Source organism: Perognathus longimembris, chromosome 5 (assembly GCF_023159225.1).
Source record: "Perognathus longimembris pacificus isolate PPM17 chromosome 5, ASM2315922v1, whole genome shotgun sequence".
In the NCBI taxonomy this organism is placed as follows: domain Eukaryota; kingdom Metazoa; phylum Chordata; class Mammalia; order Rodentia; family Heteromyidae; genus Perognathus; species Perognathus longimembris.
Window position 1 is genome coordinate 73,777,116 of NC_063165.1, and position 23,888 is coordinate 73,801,003.

General features: G+C 43.5%; 1 protein-coding gene across 7 annotated transcripts in view; it reads left to right on the forward strand.

Moving 5' to 3' along the window:
- The window catches only part of Tnik (TRAF2 and NCK interacting kinase), a 371,845-nt gene that overhangs the window by 77,275 nt on the left and 270,682 nt on the right, over positions 1–23,888 (forward strand). For all 7 annotated transcript variants that reach the window (XM_048347119.1, XM_048347122.1, XM_048347120.1 and 4 more), the window contains exon 2: positions 15,829–15,894. In XM_048347119.1, coding sequence (XP_048203076.1) covers positions 15,829–15,894 — 66 coding nt within the window. The remainder of the gene's footprint in view (positions 1–15,828; positions 15,895–23,888) is intronic.

The following is a 23,888-nucleotide window of genomic DNA, read 5'->3' on the forward strand; positions in this document are numbered from 1 at the left end:
ACCTAGTTGCTCATGATCCTTTGCCCACCCCGCATGCCAACTCTGTGCCATCTCCATGGAGGTCTGTGGCCTGGTGATAAGCCACAGAACGACTCCATTGCCTCGCTGCTTATATTGAGCCTGTTTTAATAAATTCTCCTTGCTCCTGGCTATCCAGACTATGTTACTTTTCCCTTCTCTTTCCAGATTTCTCCAGACTAAGAAAAGACTGTTCTCCCTCCTCCCTAGCCTAGTAACAAACATGCTTAAAGGAAGCTTTGTTCCTATAGTAGCAGTTTGTAACAAGAAAAGTGGAATGGAGAGAAAATGTAATCCTAGTCAGAATGGAGACCAGGCTGTCTTTGTGTGAATAACCAGCATTCTGGTCAGGTTGCCACGGTGATGCTGGGATGAGAGCCGTTCATGCCAGCAGTCAGAAAATGCTGCCCAATTAGTTATTCTCAGCAGCTAGGTTACCTTAACGGTGACCAAAAGAAGAAAAAAGAAGAAGAAAAGCAGGGTATAAGTTCAAAGGCCTTCAAATGAACAGTCAGGAAACTTGGGATTCTGCTGTCCCCTGTGGCATGCAAGAACTACAAATCCCAGCATGCTCTGGTTCAGGTGAGCCAGGGATGTTAGCCTCAGGAAAGCAGATACCATTATTAAGGTCGCTTTTAACCCTCTTGGTAAGAATGAATTTACAGAATCCCTGGCTTGTTAGCCAGCTTCGTAACGGTTTTCTGAGACTGCCTTTGCATGTTCCAGACTGCAGTCAATGGGAGAGAATGTGCATTTTGTCACTGTGAAGAGCCTGAGTTTTTTTTCCCTTTGTGAACAGACTACCTCCTAGGATCCATGCAGAGATGAAATCACATCACACCCAGGGAATGGGAGATAACAGGAAAAAGTAGCTTGCCCCAAATATTATTTGGGAAATCATAAAGCATTATGCAGTATAACTATAATATATTGCTCTGTGTCCTGTCATCTTCCAGCCTGTACCTCAGGAAACACCAGAGTGTAGAGTTTTCTTTAAAGAGTGGTTTATAGCTAGACACGTTTGGGAAGAAATACAGTAAGCTTTGCCATAACTGGAGATTCACAGGGTCCATCCGCGTAGTAACAGTTCTGAGAAATCTTGCTGCAAAAAACTGACACAGCTAGTCCGTTCAAGGCAGTGCTCCCAAACTTATTCTACCATAGCAATCCATTCCCATGCAAATCAAGAAGGACACGGGAGCATTCAGATACAACTTCTTGACTTTGTCAAAATCCCTTTAGATCCTTGGTCCAAAATTAACTGCCTTATCAAACCACCCAACAACCAAATGGACCAACTAACAAACCAACTTATGTATTCTTCATGCTGGCTTGACAACTAGGACAAAAACCTTGCAAAAAATAGATGCAAATGAGGCTCTGTAGTCAACAATCTGTCTAAATTGATATTAACCAGCCATCTGTACCATTAGTGGTGATACCAAGTGATGGATTGGGATTGGCTGGTATTTTGGTGTGCCAGATGACAGAGCGGGCCCTAGGTAGCTTTTGATGGGCTTTTGGCTGTTCTACCTGGCTTTGAGCCATCCCATTCCTCTCTGGAAGTGACAAATAGACAATCCATCCAGCCAGTTATTTTATCCTGGACCCATGGCCCAAAGACATTGACCCTGCCCACTTACAGTCTGCATATTTTGTGCCCTCATCTGTGGTTCTCTATGCAAAGGGACAAGAAGGGAACTTCTGCTATGGAGGCAGGTGAGGGTGAAAGGGTGGACAGCCGTCAGTCAAGAGTAGTAGCTCGCACCTTTGCTGTACTTTGTATATGCCAGCTTCGCTCACATCTGCCTCCTGTCAGCTGTGTGGCTACTTGTAGATGTGAGAACTGCTGAAAATCATTTTCAGCAAGCATACCTGTCATTCATCTGTTGTAAGCAGGAATGGCCCTGTGAAGTCTCTTTTCTCCGAAATAGAACCTTGGGTGTCTTTCTCTTCTTTATTTCTTAATTATTTAGGTAATCTCTTCTTGTCTTTAAAGTCCTATGTGCTGTAATTGTTATCTTTTTTCTCCATCTAAGCATCGTTGAAAAGGCAAAATGCCAAGGTGTTTGCTAGTCTAGTTCCCATCATTTGGATCTGGTACTGCTGGAAATACTGGAAAGTTACCCTGTCCTGCAGGTCTTACTGTAAACCATGTATTACATTTCCCGAAACAGTTGAATCTTCTTTGCAGCAACCTGACAAGAGATGGGATCGAGGTGGGGGCCTCTGTGGACATAGTGTGTGTGTGTGTGTGTGTGTGTGTGTGTGTGTGTGTGTCTGTGTCTGCGTGTGCACATATGTGTGACATGTATATGACCTTGAACAGACTATGGGAGAGTTGAGGACAGCTGTTCTGGACCGAAATTGACCCTGTCCGTTTGTGAAGTATTTTCTTAACATGTTCTATGGAGTTTAAATTGACCCTTTAGCTTTGTGAAGTATTTCCTTAACCCGTTCTATGGAGTTTCTGTGCCCTTTCCTGACCAGTGGGTTGGAAAATGGTTTCTGAACACAAATGTGGGATCTGTAGTCCATACACAGCACAGGCAGGTATGTGTGCATTGCACAGGCTCTTCAGATCAAAGTATGAGGACTGGCAACTGATCCAGTCTTCAGAGTAGACAAGGGATTGAAATAGTTTTGCACCAAATGCAGAAAAAGTATTCATGTTCATGTTGCAGAGCCAGAGTTTGGACTCACGGCTTGGAATTTATTCAGCCTAGTTGCTACGCTGGCACTCTTCCACTTGAACCCTACTTCCAGCCTGGCGTTTTGCTCATTATTTTGGAGATGAGAGTCTCACAAACTTTTTGGTTTAGGTTGTCCTTAGCTTTGAACCACAGTTTCCAGGGCCTCAGCCACCTAAGGAATTAGGTACTATAGGAGGGAGCCACCGATGCCTGGCTTTGGTACTAATGTTAATAGTTTTCACCCATTTTTCCAAAGCAAGCCAATGAGCCACCAACCATTGATGCTGAATTCTTTGTAAGGAAATAATTTGGAGCTGAGCAGAATATGAATATGGATTCCTCAAGTCTATAAACAGAAAAATATAGTTTTGAAAAATGTTATGTATCTCCTATGTTGATATTTATGTGTGACTTACCAACTAGACTGTCTCAGTTGTGTCAAATTAGCCATGGGTGATAAATTTTGTTCTATGGTTCTGGACATGAGTTAAATTTGTTTCTCACACCTGCCATCCCATGAGTCCCAGCAACCTGTTTCTTTCCCTTCTAGATCTACTGTTTGGAGACTGGTTTTTCCCATTCTGTCAAAAACATTGCCTTCACCAGAGGGGGAAAACTCAAAATTCAAAGACTTTAGGTTTGCCAGGAACTCTGCAACTAGCTGAGACTTTGGATAAGTCACCTAAACTATTTAGTTTTTGGAAAATTTATGATTTTATAAGCACATAGTCTCTTGTTCTAGGCCTTGAGTTGCTTTCTGTCAAAGGAGGAAAAGGATCCCATTAAGCTTGTGTCAGAAGTGTTATGTCCCTGGTTCTGCAATGTGGCATGAATGGCAGAACCCTGAAGCTGCGACTAGCTCTATCATCCTGACTTGACTGCGGCACCCAGCCATGACCAAGTTCAGATGATGCCACACCAAACAAAACCAATGGAACTTATTCCTTTGTGGATAAAGAGTTTTTAGCAGACATTTTTTGAGATCTTAGATAGAATGTTTCAGATATCACTTGAAAAGTTCCAGACACACTAGTTATTGTATCAAGTGATTTTATAAAGTGAATACCATTACCTCTATCTTGCAGTTCAGGAAACAGAGGCTTAGAGAGATTCAGTAGTGTGCTCAACATTACTAAGGTACTACATAGTAAAGATGAGGGGTGAATCAGGCTTTCTTTGGCTTACGGAGTCTCTGTGCATTGTGGATCAACTTTGCTGTGTTGTCTCTCACTATTACTTCATTCGCTGGCTCAAAGTATTGCTGGGCACTGATGATTCATGCCTGTAATCCTAGCTATTCAGGAGGCTGAGAACTGAGGATCATGGTTCCACGTCAGCCTGGGCAGGAAAGTCGAAAGTCTATGAGACTCTTTTATCTCCAGTTAACCCCTTCCCAGCCCCACCCCCACCCCTGAAATCCAGAAGTGAAGCTGCGGTTCAAGTGATAGAGCACTAGCTTTGAACAAAAGTGCTCAGGGGCAGTACCCAGGGGCTGAGTTCAAGACCCAGAACTGACACAAAAGAAACCACCCCCAAACCACCCTAATTAATATTTATTTTATCTGGTACCAAAATAGGGAGAAAAAGTTTGCTCTCAGATAGAAATCTAAATCCTGCTTATCTAGTCTCTCTCTCTCTCTCTCTCTCTCTCTCTCTCTCTCTCTCTCTGATGATGATGATGATGATGATGATGATGATGATGATCCTGAGGCCTGAGATTTTTAAAAAGATTTAAATTGTTATTATAAAGATGATGCGCACAGGGGTTACAGTTAGGTAAAGAGTACATTTCTTTTTGGTCAGTGTCACCCCTTCCCTCATACCTTCCTCCTTTTGGAGCCTGAGCTTTTTTGTGTTCAAGCCTAGCACTCTACTACCTGAGCCACAGCTTCACTTTTGGCTTTTTGGTCCTTAATTGGAGACAACAGTCTCATGGACTTTCCTGCATGGGCTTGCTTTTAACTACAGTCCTCAGATCTCTGTAGTAGTTAAGATTACAGGTGTGAGCTACCAGCGCTCGGCCTTGTTCTCTCCCCCCCCCCTCTCTCGTCAGTTATGGGCCTTGAACTCTTGAACTCATGGCCTGAGTGCTCTCCCTGAGCTCTTTTGCTCAAGGGTAGTACTCTACCACTTTGAGCCACAGCTCCACTTCTGGTTTTCTGGTGATTAATTGGAGATAAAAGTCTCACTGACTTTCCTGCCCTGTCTGGCTTTGAACCGTGATCCTCAGATCTCAGCCTCCTGAGGATTGGGGAGAGACAACTAGGATTACAAGTGTGAGCCACCAGCATCCTGCTCTCTTATTCTCTCTCTTTAGAGCTCCCTGCTCTAAAGGGAGACAGGGACATCGCATGCCATTTTCTAGGTTTCTGGACACTTACTTGATAGTTGTGGCTGGCTAGCCAGGGGTCATTCCTCGGGCTTACCATTAAACCCCAAAGGTCTTTACCATCCCACAGCACCAAACAAATTTCAGCAGTGGCCATTTATAGAAAAGAATGTAATAAGACTTTGGTTTGAAATATCTGAACTTAAATATTAGCCCTACTACTGACCAATGCTTTTATTAGCTTGGACAACTTTTACTAATACCAGTAGGAATAATAATATAGCTATTATTTGTTTAGGCCTGCCAAGCATTGTACTAAGTGCTTTCTATATGTTGTTTCTGATCCTCAGAACAAGCCTCCAGGGGAGGTATTTTTATCTTCCCTTTAAGGCCTGCGCTTGGCTGCCATCTCTACCATTTACTGCTTACCCTTGGGCAAGGTACTTAATTCCTTGAAACCCTGGTTTCATCATATGAAAACTGCACTTAGAAATGTCTATTTCCCAGGTTGCTATAAGGATGAGAGTGAAAGCAGACCAAGCATTTGGGCCATTGCCTGTTGCAATCAACTTGTTCTATAGCTTAAGATCTTTTGCCTATTAAATAGAAGGGGCCAGGTTTGAAATCTAGTTATTACGACTGCTTTGTGAGGCCAGCCTTAAGCTGCATACCCGAAGTAAAGGAGGAGAGCAGGGACAGAGTACTGGAAACTCTCACTACCAGAGGCTATAGATTAGTGCGTGGAACTAAACACACAGCAAACCAAATAGAAGGTAGGGAGGCTCTTGTCTGTCCTGAGAGCTGAAAGCCAAACTAGAAGTTACTGGTATCATGTTCCGAGAGGCCTGGATGTGGCTCCCACATTCTGACCTTGCCAAGATCTGCATGGCTCCGGGAGAGCCAGTATTGGCTCAGGACACTGGTGCCCATGCCCACACAGACATTAGCACTAGAGGCAGCCTGACTCTGGACTGCCTTTCCTCAAGACTGCTTCTCATATGGAGCTGGGGAATCAGCCTGCATGTTCACATGCAGGATGCAACCTTGAAAAGATACCAGTAGTCCAGAGCACAGATGGAAAACCTACAATATAAGTCAGATAACACTAGCCAGGAGTGGACTCCAGACTCAAGCCCTATCTGTTGGACCACTTCTTTGGTAGATCTTCAGGACTATGAAAAAATGTCTATATGCAGTGTCCTGTCCTGTCTGTCAGTGTCCTGTCTGTCTGTCTGTCTGTCTATCCATCCATCCATCCATCCATCCATCCATTCATCTATTCATCTATCTCTCCCTCTATCCTCTATCCCTGTATCCCTCGATCCCTCTAGCCATCTATCTGTGTATCAAGCATATATTTATTTATCTACTTGCTGGACCTGGCTTGGGCCAGTATGTTAATGAAGATGAGCCACTAGACTACACTGTAGATCTTCTAGAGGTGCTTTTGAAGCACCTTTTCCACTTGTTAGGATAATTTAATCCCATTCTTGAGCATGTTTGTTTCCCTCCTTAGACTGGAGATACCACAGGCAGGGGCTGATCTCCTTGCTTCTACTTTGGATAGCGAGTAACACAGTAGGGAATATTAGGAATTAAGTATATATATATATATATATATATATATATATATTTTTTTTTTTGGTAAGGCAATACCTTAGACCCCAGCTGTCTTAGAAAGGGGAGTAAGAACTTGTGCCTGCAGGACCTGCACTGTGAGACGGATCTGCACTGGAATCCAGAGTTAGCCAGTCACCATGATGCCTGTCCACTCTGTACTTACTCTGGAGGAATAATGGTGTTGAAAAAGTTTGAAGACTTAAGATATTAATATGAAAAGCTTGTCCTACCGTTCCTGGTTTTTTTTTGTTTGTTTGTTGTGTTTTGCTTTTGTAAGCATATGCTTGTCAGTTACAGCTGAAACCCAACCAAGGAGCTGCTAAATATTGTTGTAAAAAAATAACCTTTTGGTCTTTTTTTTTTTTTTTTTCATTTCCTTCAGTTTAGAGGAGGTACAGCTCTTGGGCTCAGGTAGCAGCAATCCAGGGATGTGTAGTCATTCTCGGAGCTGCATCTGCCCTCTGTGTTGTTGGGGTGCATTCACCTTGCCCAAGGACTGGGGGGGAAGGGAAGAAGGTCCTGTCCTGGGAGGGCTGTGTCTGCAAGAGGAGTCTCGGAGCAGAGTTAGAACATTGCTCGTAATCCCTCCAGTCTCTCTCTGAATATTATTCTCAAAAAGAGGGCAGGGGAGGGAAGGGTATATAGGTCCCATTAGGCTGCTAGGGATATGTCTTTCTTTGTAGAGAGTTGAGGTTTGCCTTTCAAACGTTGGATATTTCGTCTTGAGATGTTATTTAGTATTCCAATAAATCTAGTGTCATTCAGGAGACCTGGAGGAATCCAAGTACAGCTTAGAGACTGGGACAATCAGTCCTTAGCTCTTAAATCTCCTTGCCTTGCTGTGACGGCAGACCCCAGCCTGCCAAGGCTGCCCAGATTTCATCAGATGATGGAGGGGAGAATTTAGTCCAATATCCCTGGAGCCTGAAACACCTAACAATGCCTTCACAATTTCCTCACATTTCTAAAGAGACATCTGTTGGTCCATAAATATCTGATCCTGTCTGCTAAAATGTACAGTGGTATTATTGGCTGAAAAGCAATAGGATTTCTTTTACTGGTATTGTTAGTTTTATAGGCTTTTTGAGATGGAAATTTATGAAATGAAGGGTGAGTTTTCCTGTGGCCTATACTTTTGTTGTTGTTGGTGGTGGTTGTGGTACTTGAACTCAGGGCCTGGGTGCTGTTCCTGAGGTCTTTTGCTTAAGGCCAATGCTCTACCACTTTGAGCCACAGCTCCACTTCCAGCTTTTTCTGTGATTAATTAGAGACAAGAGTCTCACAGGGACTTTTCTGCTAGGGCTGGGTTCGAACCATGATCCTCAGATCTCAGCCTTCTGAGTAGCTATGATTATAAGCATGAGCCATTGGCACCTGGCTGGCCTATTCTTTATTAATTAAACACTTTTCAAAAAGAAAAAGAAAAGGAAGGAACTAAATAGTAGTCTCAACTTGATGAGGTTGTGAACACTAAATAAGTGATCATGAATTGTTTGCTATTCTGTTGATTTTTGTTAAAATGACTAACCAAATTTGCTTTTTTTAGCACTTTCTTTCTGGGAACAGCCTGCTCCCAGATATGTAGTTATATTTCCTTATGAAATAATGTAAGCTGCTCTACCTGGGAATTAAATTTTCTTGTTGGCCTCTCCATAAAGGTTAAGATCTGAATAAAGGTGTGCATAGCTAACAGGGACTCCTGACTTTGGTAAATGTCAATGCACTGCCCTTCGCTCCTTGGAGTATGGAACCCGCTTTCATGCTGCCCATCCTGGCTTTAAGAGCAGCTAAGCAAATAGGGGAGGGAGGATTAAGCTGATTCCTGGCTTTGAGCTGCTCTGTCTTTGTGACATGATCATCAGTACAGTACCTTCCCCTGTTGCATTGCGCATGAGCATGGCTTGACAGCCTCTTTACACAGGAAGCACAACTCAAACCAGCAGACTCGATGGGTGATTTTAGAACTGGCAAGAGTATAGGAGCTTACACCTGTAGCAGGTGCATATTGGTGTTAGGGATTGGATTTGGGATTGGTGTTAGGGTATCAGTGACAGGAAAAGCATCTGGAACAACTTGTCTAGTTTGAAAATATGAGTGTAAAATAGAGGCTGTTTGGAGAGGGAAACCAGTAGGAGGGGGGAGAGTGAAAGAAGGGAAGCGATGGAGAACAATTATGATCCAAGTACTTTATATGTATGTGTGAAAATAGTATAATGAAATCCATTAAAATTCCCTTAAAAGTAGGAAAGAGGGTGCTGTGGCTCACACCCATAATCCTAGCTAATCAGAAGGCTGAGATCTGAGGATTGAGGTCCAAAGCCAAAGCCAGTCTAGGCAGGAAGTCCATGAAACTCTCTGATTAACTACCAAAAAAAGCCAGAAGTGAAGTGGAGTTGTAAGCGGTAGATTGCTAGCCTTGAGCACAAAAGCTCAGGTATAGCGCCCAGGCCTTAGATCAAACCCAAAGACTGGCAAGAAAACACAAACAAAAGCCAAAAAGCAGGGAGGGGTAAAGCAGAAAGGAAAATGGGGGTGAATTCAACCAAAGCATACTGTACGCATGTATGGAAATATCAAAATGAAAACCTCCTTGTACATTTAGTAGCCACTAATATAAAGAAAGAAAATAAATGTTCTGATTCTTCTCTTTTGCAAACACATGAGGCAGAGAATCGGGAGTGGGCCCTGCACTGCGCACAGTAAATTGCTATGTCTAGCAGTTAGGTGCTGCATCCAGCCTTAAGTACCGGGAAAGGAAGTACTAAGTGGAATATTACCATCACTGTTCCCAGGGAATGTCTGTAACTTCTGTAGCTGTAATGTCTCAGGGGAGAGAAATATGTGACGGGAGGGGACAGCAAGTACCATGTGAAGGTGGCAATCATGAGGACACAGGGCTGCTGGCCCGGAGAGAATATGTGCTGATTTGCAAAACGGCTTCACAGAGGAGCTGGCCAGCTGTACTGACCAGGGTGGACTTGCCTGCTAGTGTTTGTTGAGGAAATGATCTTGGCAAATGGGCATTAAAAACCAAGGGACAAAGTGGTGCTGTGGTTCAAAGTGGTAGAGCACTAGCCTTGAGTGAAAGTCAGGGACAGCGCAAGTTCAAGCTCCATGACTGACACACACACACAAAAAAAACAACAACAACAAAAACCACAAAAAACAACAAAACCCCAAAAACAAAAAAACCTCAACAGCAGCAAAAACCCAGGGACAGAACCAAATGTGTTGTGTCAGGGAAATGACACATGGTTTGAGATCCCAGTTGATCATAGCCCAAAATGATGGAACTTAAGGTCAAAATGATAGTTGAAACAAAGAGAGAATGGCCTGATAGTAAATAGTCTAGAAAGAGAAGGTGAAGCCCTCTTGCATGAATGAAGAAGAGTAGATGGATATGATAGACTTTGGAGTAAGATAATTAGTAGATGTTAGGGGCTAGGAATGTAGCCTAGTGGTAGAGTGCTTGCCTAGCATCCATGAAGCCCTGGGTTCCATTCCTCAGCACCACATAAACTGGGGGGGAAAAAAAGCGGAAGTGGCACTGTGGCTCAAGTGATATGAGTGCTAACCTTGAGCAAAAAGAAGCCAGTGACAGTGTTTAGGTCCTCAGTTCAAGCCCCAGAACTGACACACAAAAAAAGCAAAAGCAAAAGATAATTACCAGATGTTGAACAAAATGATGTATGGTGACTAAGGATGGAACCCTTGTGGACAGAAGAAGTGAAATCTGTGTGAGAGACTGACAGAGATCTGGTGGTTGTATTTTTCCAACCAGAGTGGTCCCCATCAGTGTAGATGCCCTGAAAAGGACAAGTAAGGGCAGGCCTGAGCATAAAACATGGCACAGAAGAATTGAGGTCATGGAAGTAGGTGTCAGTGGTTCACACTTTTAATCCTAGCTACTTGTGAGGCTGTGATCTAGAGAACTGAGGTTTGAGGCCAGCCTGGCATAAAAGTTGGATAGATTCCATCTCCACGCAAGGCTGAGAGAATGACTCAGTAGTCTAGCACAAGCCTAGCAAGGGTGAAGTCCTGTGGTCAAGTCCTCAAACCTCAGTACCACAAAAAAGAAAAATGGAAATGATGGACAATTCTTAGGAGAAATTACATTAAAGTTTCTGCCAGAGTAGAGAAAAAAGCCAGATACTTGCCCACTTCAAGATATCTCACTGTTCCACAAGAATGTAACTGATGACGATGACAGACATTTATATAAAGGAATGTTTACAGGTGTCAAGATCTATAGGTGCTGTGATACCAAAAATGTACAGTACCTGGATCAAGTTCTTTGTCTTGTTGGTGTTGAAGAATGAATCCACAGACAAAGAGGGGGAAGCAAAACTGGCCAAGATTTCTTGAAGAAAAGGATAGGCAGAGCCTCTGCTAGACAGAAGGGATTCCATTACTGCCTGGGGCAGATTGCACAGGGGTTAATAAAGTCCCTCTAGGAGAGAGCCATGCACCTTTTGAGCTCATTGGACAGCTCCCCAGACCCAGTCAGAGGCCTCATGAAGCCGACACAAGCTCTCCGTGCATCCTTTAGCTCCTCAGACAGAGTGCCCATTCTGGCACATAGCTCTGGGGTCTAATCAGTCCCTTGCTCATGTGCAAATCTTCCTGGGGTAATGGGGCCAGGACATAGTGCCTAATGACTCCACATGAATGACTGCTCAAGGCCATGGTGATGAATTTCCAACCTCCATGGGAGAAGACCCTTTGCCCTGAATTGACCAGCCAGTCTTTTTTGTTTTGTTTTGTGGTCTCACATGAATCTAGGTGATTGGAAAACTAGAGAAACAAGAATGATGAAGTTTTGTTTTCTCTGTAGCACAGTTCAGCTCTTCCCTCCGGTCTATTACTTCACTCTTAACAGGCGTAGATACCAAGACACTGCATAGGAAGTTCACTTAATTTTTAGATGCTTCGAGTAATCAATTTGATATACAGGTTCTCAGAGGAACCAACTTGACAGGATGATTGTTTCTGTGTGGCTTCTCAAGGCCAGTTTCCATTGGAGTTCCTTAGTTCCTTTGACCTTTATTTCTGGCTTCATTGAATGGGTCTAGCAAAAAAAAAAAAACCCTTTCCCTCCCAGCAGCTGGAACCAAAGTCTGAATGGTGCACCTCCTTGGCTGGACATAGGTGTATCAATTGAAGAGTCTGAGAAGGGCCTCAGAAGTCAGCTGCCCAGATCCTCTTGAGACTTCCCTATTAGCCCTATTAGAGGGATCCTGGAAGTGTTGAAGTTGATCCTTGCTTGTCCCCCCTGTTTCTGCTCCTTCTCTCACACCCTTGGTGGACTCCTGAGCTCCTAAAGTCACTGCCCTCCCTCTCCTCTTTCTTCCCAGTCTAGAAAAATGAACATTTAAAGCACAATGGGATTTTCAAACACATGCAGAACTTCTCCTCAACTATGTTGCAGAAGCATCACTGAGCAAACAAACTACTGGGAAGTGAGGCTTGGAAACAAACAGCAGCTGCCGCCATTGATGAGCTGCCTTTTCTTTTCTTAGTCCTTTCTCATGCCATTTGTAGTGAAACTTGCTGCTCTTGTGGCCAGGTGGTTGAACAAAGAACGTCAGGCTTTCCCTCCCGGAGGCCTGTTCCAGGTGACCCTGACTGTGTCCTTTACCTGTGAGGTTATGTTGCAGGCAGAGCTCTTGTCTCTCATAGTGTGATCCTCACCGGCCTGGACATACCTAGAACTTCTTTCCTCTTGGGTTTTCTCAAGTGTGGTTTCTTGCCCTCCTGGCTTATAAGAGTAGGTAATCCTAATTCCAGTGTTTTCTAGTGACTACATGCGCTCTCTCTCTCTTTCTCTCTCTCTATCTCTCTCATGCTGTCTCTCGTCTATCTGTCTGTCCTTTTCTCCCCTCCCTTTCCTCTCCCCATTCCCTTTCCTTTCCTTTGCTGGGACAGAAATTTGAACTTAGGACTTTGTACTTACTAGGCTGGTGCACTACTGTTGAGCCACGCCTTCAGCCTTTCACCTGCTATTTTTAGAATAGGGTCTAACTTCTTTCCTGGCCACAGACAGGAGCTTCAGTTTGCATGTCTTAACTTCCCAGTGGTTACTAGGATCACAGATGTGTAACACAGCCTCCAGCTTCCCTCCATAGAGATGGAGTCACAGCGCCACTTCTGGCCGTTTTCTTTATATGTGGTGCTGGGGAATCGAACCCAGGGCCTCATGTATACGAGGCAAGCTCTCTTGCCACTAGGCCATATCCCCAGCCCCCAGCTGTGGTTTAAAGGGGTCTCGAGGAGTTTTCTGCCTGGGCTAGCCTTGGACTTCCTGTTCTCAGCCTCCCAAGTAGCTAGGATTACAGATATGAGCCATTGACATCTGGCTTTATTGTATTTTTTCCCTTGTATTTTTTGGCATTCATGAGACTTGAACTCAGGGCCTGGGTGCTGTCCCTGAGCTGTTTTTGCTCAAGACTAGCACTCTACCACACAGAGCCACAGCCCCACTTCTGGTTTTCTGGTGATTATTTGGAGATAAGAGTCTCTCAGAATTTCCTGCCCAGCTGGCTTTGAACCGTGATCCTCAGATCTCAGACTCTGGAGTAGCTAAGATTACAGGTTGAGTCATCAGCACCTAGGAGACTTTATTCGTTTAATTAATGTTTTTCTAAGTACTAATATTTTTAAGTCTAAGCCTCTTAATATGCTACACTAAAGTTTTTGGCCTTTTTTCCCCCACAACTAAATAGAGTAGCTACTTTCCCTCTAAAAACCCTTTCGTGAATTTCAGTGCTACTGGCGTAAAACCCTCAGACTAAAAGTAAGTTTGTTTGTGGGTGTGTGTGATTTTTTGTTTTGTTTTGTTTTTTTTTTTTGGCCAGTCCTGGGCCTTAGACTCAGGGCCTGAGCACTGTCCCTGGCTTCTTCCCGCTCAAGGCTAGCACTCTGCCACTTGAGCCACAGCGCCGCTTCTGGCCGTTTTCTGTATATGTGGTGCTGGGGAATCGAACCTAGGGCCTCGTGTATCCGAGGCAGGCACTGTTGCCACTAGGCTATATCCCCAGCCCCTGTGTGTGTGTTTTTGATAGCACTAGGATCTGAGCTCAGAGCTTTCCTCTTACCAAGCAGGTGTTCTGTCACTTGAATCAAAGCCCTTTTTTTTTTTTTTGCCAGTCCTAGGGCTTGAACTCAGGGCCTGAGCACTGTCCCTGGCTTCTTTTTTTGCTCAAGGCTAGCACTCTACCACTGGAGTCATAGCACCACTTCCAGCTTTTTCTATATATGTGGTGCTGAGGAATCAAACCCAGGGCTTCATGTATGCAAGGCAAGTACTCTACCACTAGGCCACATTCCCAGCCCTCTCAAAGCCTTTTTTGCTTTAGTCTATTTTTTCATAGAGTCTTGCTTTTGGCTATGATCGGTCTACCAAGATTGTCCTACCTCCACAGGAATTACAGGCATATACCACCATGCCTGGACCCTAGCAAGTATCACGAGATTGTTGACCCGTGTGCAAGGCATTGTGCTAGGCCCTCACTCTTCACAAAAGTGGTGTGTGAGGTTGACATCATCTCCTTTGACAGGAATGTTGACAGGGAGGAGCCACCAGGTTGATCATCCGGCTTTCTTTCCCACAATCGCCCTGCCAGTCAAGACCAAGCTAGTATTCCACTTAAGTCTGTCTGAATCTCAATTCAGAATGCCCCCCACGCCCCGAGCTACCCCTCAGCCACCCACCAAAATAACATATGACAGTGGTCTCCACTTGGCAGTCTTTTTTATCTCTCAGAGAATGTGTGAAATTGCCTAATAAAGTCAGTGCTCAACACTTAAAAATTAGGAGATCTCACATTAAAGAAAATGTTTGGTTTTTATTGAAAAATCTTCAGGCCTGGGAATCTTTGACTCCTATTGACAGGATAATAATTAGCTCTGGCAAAATCAAGTCCTGCTCCCTTGTCCTCCCGGTCCTTACCTAAACAAAGGACTCCTGGCTCCTCCCTGTGACCCAGGCCCTAAGCCATTGGCCTTGCTTGCTTGGCCGCTGCAGTCATTTAACTTACTGAATCTTGATTTATGCCTTACGACGTGATTTCTTTCCAGGTAGGAATTACTAAGGGTAAAAGTCCATTTCAGCCTCTGCATTAAAGTTTATAGGCTTTGATTTTTTTTTCTTTTCATCAGCTTGAGGCTGTAATTCAGTAATAATAATGGTAATTATTGGACACTTAGTGAACACTGTAACTTTCGTCTGACTCGAAGGGTTAGGAGCTACCTGGGAGGCGGCAAGAACTCGCAGGGTTCTCAAGTTTGGTTGGCATTCTCAATCCTGTAGCTACTTTCCAAAGCATAATTCTCAGGGCAGCATTACAGAAGAGAGAGATGAGCCCAAGGAGAAGCCTTCGGAGAGGTAGAATGTGGATTCCATAGCAACATGGAGACTATTGATTTCCATTGGGTGGTTGCTCTGTAATGTAATAGTACCCTTCTCTCCGAGTGGCCACCTCAGTGAGAAATAGTTTCTTTGTGTGTGTATACATGCCTGTGTGTATATGTGGGTGCACATGCCTGTATAGGCATGCCTATGTGTGTATGTGCACGTACATGCCTTTGTGTATGTGTGTGTACGTGTGTGTGTGTGTGTGTGCACGCGTGCATGTGAAACACTTGCGCTTGAACTCAGGGACATCGAGCGCTCCCTTAGGTTTTCACTCAGGCTGGTGCTGTACCACTTGAACCACATCTCCACTTCTGGCTTTTTTTTTGCTGGTCAATTGGAAATAAAAAAAATCTCACAGACTTTTCTGTATGAGCTGGTTTTGAACCTTGGTCCTCAGATCTCAACCTCCTGAGTAGTTTGGATTCCAGTGTATGAGCCTCCAGTGCCTGGCTTTTTAAAACATTTTATTGATGGAAAAAACATATTCTTGTTTTATTTAGATACATTTCATGAAAAACTGGTATGAAAATAAGATGAATTGGACTCATTTTGTAGCTTCTAATCATATCTTCAGCTGACTTGACCATTTAAAAAATTGATAATATTCAATTTTTTTTATAATATTCAATTTAATACCCCATAATCCACGCAGCTAAAATTATTTCTTTACTCCTTTCAAATAGGTATTTGATTTTGGTTGAGTTAGTGCCTGGAATATAGTTTTGATTTTTTATGGTTTGCTTATTGTCTTTCAGGACCCTGCAGGGATCTTTGAATTGGTGGAACTTGTTGGAAATGGAACGTACGGGCAAGTGTACAAGGTAAGTCCTGGTGCTTGGTGCTTGAGGCTTGTGCGGCCCCGCGTTTGCGACAGCAGTGTTGTATGTATTTGCTCTTAAGTGCCTAGCAACGGATCCAAAATGAGATAACATGGTTGGCCACTGACCCTCTACCTTCTTGAATAAGTCTGTAGATATAGTGCCCAAACTGGATTCTGTGACTCAGGCCTTTCCTCTCAGTGTGTGTTACAGTGTTTGTGACCATAAATTCTGATGCTGTGGATTGTTTAGGGGGTAAATTTGCTTTCCTTTAAGCACTACCAGAACTGATGTTCCATTTCTTTTTTTCTTTTTGTGACAGTCCTGGGGATTAAACTCAGAGCCTCACACTCACGAGGCTGGCACTCTACCACATGAGCCATGTCTCCAGCCTCTCTCTGCCTTAGTTATTACTGATAGTAATTACTTAGTTATTACTGATACTGTTTCTGATAGATTATATCAGATAGTTTATATATTTAGACAGAGGAGGAGTTTTTGGTTACATCTCCATATATGTTTACACTGTATTCCAGTCAGTCTCTCCCCACCCACCCCATCCTACATCTCTTGCCTTAGTAATTTTTTTTTTTTTAATCTAAGGCCACACTCTATACACAGGCCTTCTGGGATACCATCCTCATGTTGCTGCTGCTGTGAGTCCTGAGACACTGTGGCTAGCTATTGTGCTTCTCTAGTAGCTCAGATAAGAAGCCCATACAGCTGCACCCAGCCATTGATTGAGATGGAGTCTCATGAATTTCTGTCGACCCAGGCTCACCTCAAGACATGATCTCTCAATCTCCATCTCCCTAGTAGCTAGGATGACAGGCTTGAGTCCTTACAACCCAGCCCAGGGCTGGTTTTCAAAGGAGCAAAGGATTTCATTTGCTTTGAAAATGTAAGCTACTCGACAATCAAGAGTGAAGAATAGATTTGTTATTGGCCTAGGGCACAGGTGAATGAATTTAGTGAACAGTGTTAGGAGGAAGTGCAGGTCCAGAGAGAGCCAGGAGTTCCACAGCTGGGAAATAATTAGAAGCACAACCTGAGTCAGGGCTGAACTCCCCATCCTTTTACTATTTTCTGCTTACAGAGTGACTCATCAGTGTTTTTTAAAATATAGTTTTATTGTTATTATTAAGGTATTGAACAGGGAGTTACCATTTCATAAATCAGGTAATGAGTACATTGGTTTTCTGGGTGAAAAAAGTTTCCCCTTCCCATCCCTGCTCATAAGTTGCCTAGTTCATTTTCCACATAGTGGCTACTGAGTACGAGGATTGCATTTGTTCACCCTTGTTCTGTGCCCCCACTTTGAAAAGAAAAACAAAATCCCAAAGCAACAAAACACCCCATCACTACCACCAACAACCAATATTCCCCCGTGTTTCCATTTTCTGGAATTCATTTTGATTAATGGTATTTTAAATGCCTTTGGATTCCTCCCCTAGTGGCATTGTCTGTTGGTATGACTATGTGAATGCCTTGAGTCCTGTATAGGTTATCATGTCCCATGGTATTTTGGATCTAGCTTCCACATATGAGAGAAAACATGTGCTATTTGTCTCTCTGAGTTTGGCTTATCTCACTTAATGTGATTTGTTCTAGGCTCATCCAATTGCCTGAAAATGCCTATAGTGTTTTAAATGGGTATTTTCCTCTAATAAATTACCTAGGGTTTTTTGTTGTTTTGTTTTTGAAAATTTAGTGTGATATTTCTTTTGATTACCTAAAGGAAACAAAAATGAACTGTTTGGGATTAAAACTTTGGGGGTTTAGTAACTGAGTTGTTGCAATACCCTTGAAATAAACCAGCTGTTTCCTCATGATTATTTCTTGGCAAATAGCCACTGTTTTCTTCAGTGTTTGTGATATGAGATGGTATTTCCATTAAAAATTAGCCCTCATTATTAATAGCTTTAATTCTTTCTTTGGGCCCTAAACTAGTTCTCTGAGTGGATTAAAATCATTGTGGAAGTCATTCAGATTGTTTTATTTCCAGTTCTGCAGAATGTCACCAGTCTATGTATAATGTGTTGATGAGAATCTGGTTTATAAAATAGCACAATCATAAGTGAATGCATATTTATGACTTTATTTACTGGGAAGTCCCCTTTGCTACCCACGCTGGGGGAAATTTTCTCCCTTGCAAAGAACAATCATTTCTTAAAATGTCAACCTTCTACAGCTAGACAGAATGTAGTCTAGCCAAGCTGTTCACTGACATTGATCCTGTCTGACACAGAAAGAAATGGGCCTCAGAAAATGCTTTTAAATACTTGCAGTGAAGATAATTAGGTTGGGAGATTGTGTTATTGCATTTTGGGAAATCAGATTGAACTTGTGAAGTAATGTGGCTAATGAATGAAGCTCTGATTTAGGGAGAAAATTACTCTTGATTTGCTGTCAAGGTGGAGAAGCAAATCTGTAGCCCATTTTGGTTCCATGTGCCCTTTTTTACAGCAGTTTGCCTGTAGGTGCTTCCTGCCTGTAAAATATACATTTAGGGGAGACTGCACAGTTTTGTCCACTGTTCAAGGAATAGAGACACAGATTCTTTCAAGAGTTGATACCACAGACATTGATCACAGAAGAGAAAGTTTGGAAAATCCAGAATTTATCCCTAATTTCATCACCAAGGTCTTAGACCTTTTAAGAGAGAGAAGAGGCTGGGAATGTGGCTTAGTGGTAGAATGCTTGCCTAGCATGCATGAAGCCCTGGGCTTGATTCCTAGTACCACATAAACAGAAAACTGAAATTGGCACTGTGGCTCAAGTGGTAGAGGGCTAGCCTTGAGCAAAAGAAGCTCAGGGATAGTGCTCAGGCCCTGAGTTCAAGCCCCAGGACTGGCAGAAAAGAGAGAGAGGGAGTAAGTGTGTGTATGTGTGTGTGTGTGGTATGGGGGGGGGGGGAATCCATCTGGCTTAGAAATACCAAATTTTTTTTTCTTTGCCAGTCCTGAGGCTTGGAATCAAGGGGCCTGGGCTCTGTCTCTGAGCTTCTTTTTGCTCAAGGCCAGCACCTCTACCACTTGAGCCACAGCACCACTTCCAGCTTTTTCTGTGGATGTGATGCTGAGGAATCAAACCCACGGCTTCATGCATGCAAGGCCAGCATTCTACTGCTCAGCCATATTCCCAGCCTCATATACCAACATTTTATATTAAGGCTACTAGTTAATTCTGCTTTTCAAAGTTGCCTCCTGGGCTCACGGCCACTTATTTTTGGTAAGGGAGACATGTTTATTGTTTGCACTTTGATTCTAGATAACCAAGTAGTAATTCGGTATGCATGTATGTGTATGTACGTATGTGTATATCTATTTCATTTTATTTACCAGACAGAATAAATAATACTGAATAAATAATTTTGTGTCCGATTTTTTTAAAATAAGGAAATTCTTTCTGTCCCCATGGCTCCCATAGCACAAAGCCACACCTCTCTTTGCTAAAGGTCTTGGCTGCTAATTGTCAGGTCACCTAGTGGGAATCTAATGGATCTTGGTAAGAGAGTAATTATTATAAGAAGTCAAAACCAAATTTGTTTAATATTTATTTCCAAAGCACCACTTCTAATTAGCCACACACGCTCCCCATTGCCCTCTTGAAAGCTACACTGTTCTTACCAAATTGGAGCCATATTTTATCCCATGGTGATAATGTAAATTAGGAAGATGGCGAATTCTATAGTATTCCTCAGATCTCTTTTCCATCTCTTTAAGAGTGTGATGAAGAAAGTGAAGAATCCATCTTGGTGGTTTTCGTGCTGAGAGGGAGAGAGAGACAGACAGACAGACACGGAGAGACAGGGAGGAAGGGAGAGAGGGATAAGAGAGAGGGAAGTCCAAAAGGTGAAGGGATAGGAGAGGACAAACAAAGAGAAAGAGACACCAGGAGAGATGGCCAGCTTTCAAAGGGTCATAAGGGTCATAGGTCATCTGATCTGATTTTTCTGTCCCCTTTATCCCGGTCACTGTTTGTCATGTGAGCTCCTTACCTCCCAGTCAGCTCATTTTCCCACAACTTCAAAGAACGTTCATTATCCCAGGAGCCCAAATTCTGCCTTCTCCAAATCTCTACTAACTAAACCCCACTTCATACACCTTAGAGCAGCTTAAAATTTCCAGTCAAATCTTCAAGAACATTATCCTTCAGATACAAGAAAACTGTCTCCATGCCCTAAATATGTATGTGAGCCTCCTTTTGTCCAGACACCACAGCTCAGCAGCCTGATGTCATTGTTCCTTGGATATAGAGCCAAGACTCTTCATGACTGTAGCTTCTCTTCGAAGCTCCACTAATAGATTTACTACAAACGTTTTCTATTTTCCAGTGATTTAGTTCACCAGCGCTTTTTGTTTTTCATTCTTTAATATCTATCATCATTTCAGGAGACCTTTGTTCTTTATCTCAGGGGCTTACAATGTGGCTTCACACGGCCTGATCATTTTGATCCCATGCTTTGTCATGGCCCCGCCTCCTCCTCCAGAACTCAGCTTCCTCCTCAAGAAGGCCACGATTCCGTAGCGTGCCGCTGTCCCTGCCACCCTGAGCAGTGCACTTGACCACATCAACTTCATTTTAACTTAAGGACCACTCTGGATTGTCTTCCTTTTTTGTAAACAATTTGAAAATAAGGTTATAGACTCTGTCTACACCCTAGCTATCCCTGTTCGAGCACACAGAAGCTTGTAGACTCTGTTTACCTTAACAATTCGTTTTTTGGACCTCAACATTTTTTCAACATTTTCTAAAGAATAGTAGTTTGCTTACTTTTTGCAAAGAAGTAATAAAAATAGCAAACAAACAAACAAAAAACTTGCCAGGCACCGGTGGCTCATGCCTGTAATCCTAGCTACTCAGGAGGCTGGAATATTTTCTTTTCTTTTTTTAGATCTGAGACCAAGACTTGAACTTGGCACCTGCTGCTTTTGCTACCTACAAATGCTAGCTCTTTACTAACGGAGCCATGCCTCCAATCCTAGGAGGCTTGTGGGTTGTGGCTCAGAGCAAGCCCAGGCAGGAAAATCTCCAATTAACCACCCAAAAAGTCAAAAATGGAGCTGTGGCTAAAGTGGTAGAGCACTAGCCTTGAGCACAAAAGCTCAGACATAGTACTCAGGCCTTGAGTTCAAGCCCCAGGATTGTATAAGAACAACAGCCAGGTGCTGGTGGCTACCCCTGTAATCCTAGCTGCTCAGGAGGTTGAGATCTGACGATTGCAGTTTGAAGCCAGCCCAAGCAGAAAAGTCCCTGTGAGACTCTTGTCTCTAATTAACCCTCAAAAACTAGAAGTGGCACTGTGGCTCAAAGTGGTCAAGCACTAGTCTTGAGCAAAAGAGCTCAGGGACAAGCACCTAGGTCCTGAAGGTTCAAGCCCTAGGACCAACAAAAAAACAATAAAAATACAAAACACTGTACTTGATTTGGGGGTCGGGAGATGGATATGGCTTTTATTTAAATGAACTGCCAATAATCAGTATGCTGGAAATTTGCAAAACATGTCAGAAATGTTTTGTGGGTTCGGTCTCATATAAGAGATTTTCAAAGTAACATTTGGGAAGGTATTTTTTTTTTTTTTTGCCAGTCCTGGGCCTTGGACTCAGGGCCTGAGCACCATCCCTGGCTTCTTCCCGCTCAAGGCTAGCACTCTACTACTTGAGCCACAGCGCCACTTCTGGCCATTTTCTGTATATGTGGTGCTGGGGAATTGAACCCAGGGCCTCATGTATATGAGGCAAGCACACTTGCCACTAGGCCATATCCCCAGCCCCCATGGGAGGGTATTTTTTTTTAAGGTACATTTCAGACCGCAGTCTCTGACTCTGACTTCAGTATGTGTGGGGCGTCACCCAGGACGTGCAGCTGGAATACAGGTACGGGTTCATTCTGGAGTCCAGGGCTCAGAGGCCATGCAGGAAGAAACTGCAGTGGTTAAGCCACTGTAGGGTCACTGCTTAGCCTGATACCTTCTTGTAATTATTTACTGTAGGGCTTCCATGCTGACTCAAACTTGCATAAACTTCTAGAAGTTAAACAACAGCTGGGTGCTGGTTGCTCATGCCTGGAATCCTAGCTACTCAGGAAGCTGAAATCTGAGGATAGAGGTTAAATACCACCCTGGGCAGGAAAAGTCTGTGAGAAGCTTGTCTCCAATAAACTACCAAAAAGCTGTGAGTAGAGCTGTGGTTCAACTGCTAGAGTGCCAGCTTTGAGCAAAAAAAAACGAAAAAACAAAACAAAAAATGCTCAGGGACAGTACTCAGACCTTGAGTTCAAGCCCCAGGAGACACACACACACACACACACACACACCCGCGCGTGCACGCCGGTGCACGCACATACACACCAAAAACAAAACAAAACAAAGACATATGATACCAACCAGTTTTGATTACCTTATCCAAAAAAATTGACTTTCAGTATTTATATTTGATGTGCTTGTGATTACTCTTTAATGTTGTTCCCCAATAATCCAGCTCAACACCTGCAAATCAGTTATTCCTCAAATAGGCTCAATGGAATCAAAGCCTGTTGCACAAGATTTCCTCAGATGGGCATATGGTGGTTTCTTTATTAATCTTCTATTTATAAAACAAATAAAGGGGCTGGGGATATAGCCTAGTGGCAAGAGTGCCTGCCTCGGATACACGAGGCCCTAGGTTCGATTCCCCAGCACCACATATACAGAAAACAGCCAGAAGCGGCGCTGTGGCTCAAGTGGCAGAGTGCTAGCCTTGAGCGGGAAGAAGCCAGGGACAGTGCTCAGGCCCTGAGTCCAAGGCCCAGGACTGGCCAAAAAAAAAAAAAAAAAACAAAAAAAAAAAAAAAAAAAAAATAAAGCTTATTTTTTGTGTCATTACTGGGTCTTGAGCTCTGGGACTCATGCTATTGCTTAGCTTTTTGCTCAAGTCTGGCATTCTACCATTTGAGCCAGAGCTCCACTTTTGGCTTTTTGTTGCCTGGAGATAAGAGTCTCTCAAATTAATCCACTTGCTCTGGCTTCAAACCTTGATCTTCAGACCTCAGCCTCCTGAATAGCTAGGATTATAGGTGTGAGCCAGCAGCACCCATAAAAAGAATTTGATTATTTTCAGTAGCAAGATTATTAATAGTCTGGATAGAAAGATACTTTTATGACATAACCCAGGGTACAATGCAACACTTCCTTGTGTGTTGCAATGAATCATGTATGACAGTATTTGGTTCTTGTTTGGTGCAGAGTTAGTAGGGGAGAATGTTGTATTTCTTAGATAATAGTGCCATTTATGTTTGTTTTTTAATACAATAAACATTTCTAGTATCAGTAATTCATTCTTCCAGGAGCCTCATGTGAGTGAAGAGAGCTCTGTGCTCTGTGGGGGATGACTGGGGCAGTTGGAACTGGCTGGGACACGGAAGAGGGGTGCAGCCAGCTGATCTCGCTGGCTTGCGGAGCGCTCACTGCCTGCTAACCGTTTTCACCTTTTGTCTTAGTTACGATGCACTGTGGTGATTGTAGGCACACTTGATAGGGAGAGAGCACAGGGATTAGATCACTCTAAGGCAGGATTTCTTGACCTCAGCCTTGTTGAGATTGCTTTGTCATTGAAGCTCCTGTGTACATTGGAGGGCACCCAGCAGTGGCTTTGGCCTCAAACTCAGTAGACACTCGTGCCACTCCTGAATTGTGACAGTCAAAGTGTGCTCAGATCCTGCCCAATGTCCTCAGAGGGAGGATGCCACCCCTCCGTGAGAATGGCTGCTCAGAGAATAAGACCTATTGGCAAAAGCTAACATTGAGGTCCAAAGAAACAGAGCAGAATTGTAGAATTCAGGCCAGTGAACACTGCCTGGACAGCGTGAAATCCGGCCGGGCTGCAGGAGCAAGGCTGGAGGAGCGCTTAGAAAGCCCAGCGGATTGCTACCCACACCTGGGAAGATAACCCATCCTTTTGAATGTGGAAAGACTTGGGAGCAGTGCTGAGCCAAGTTCTCACCAGTTCTGCATGGTC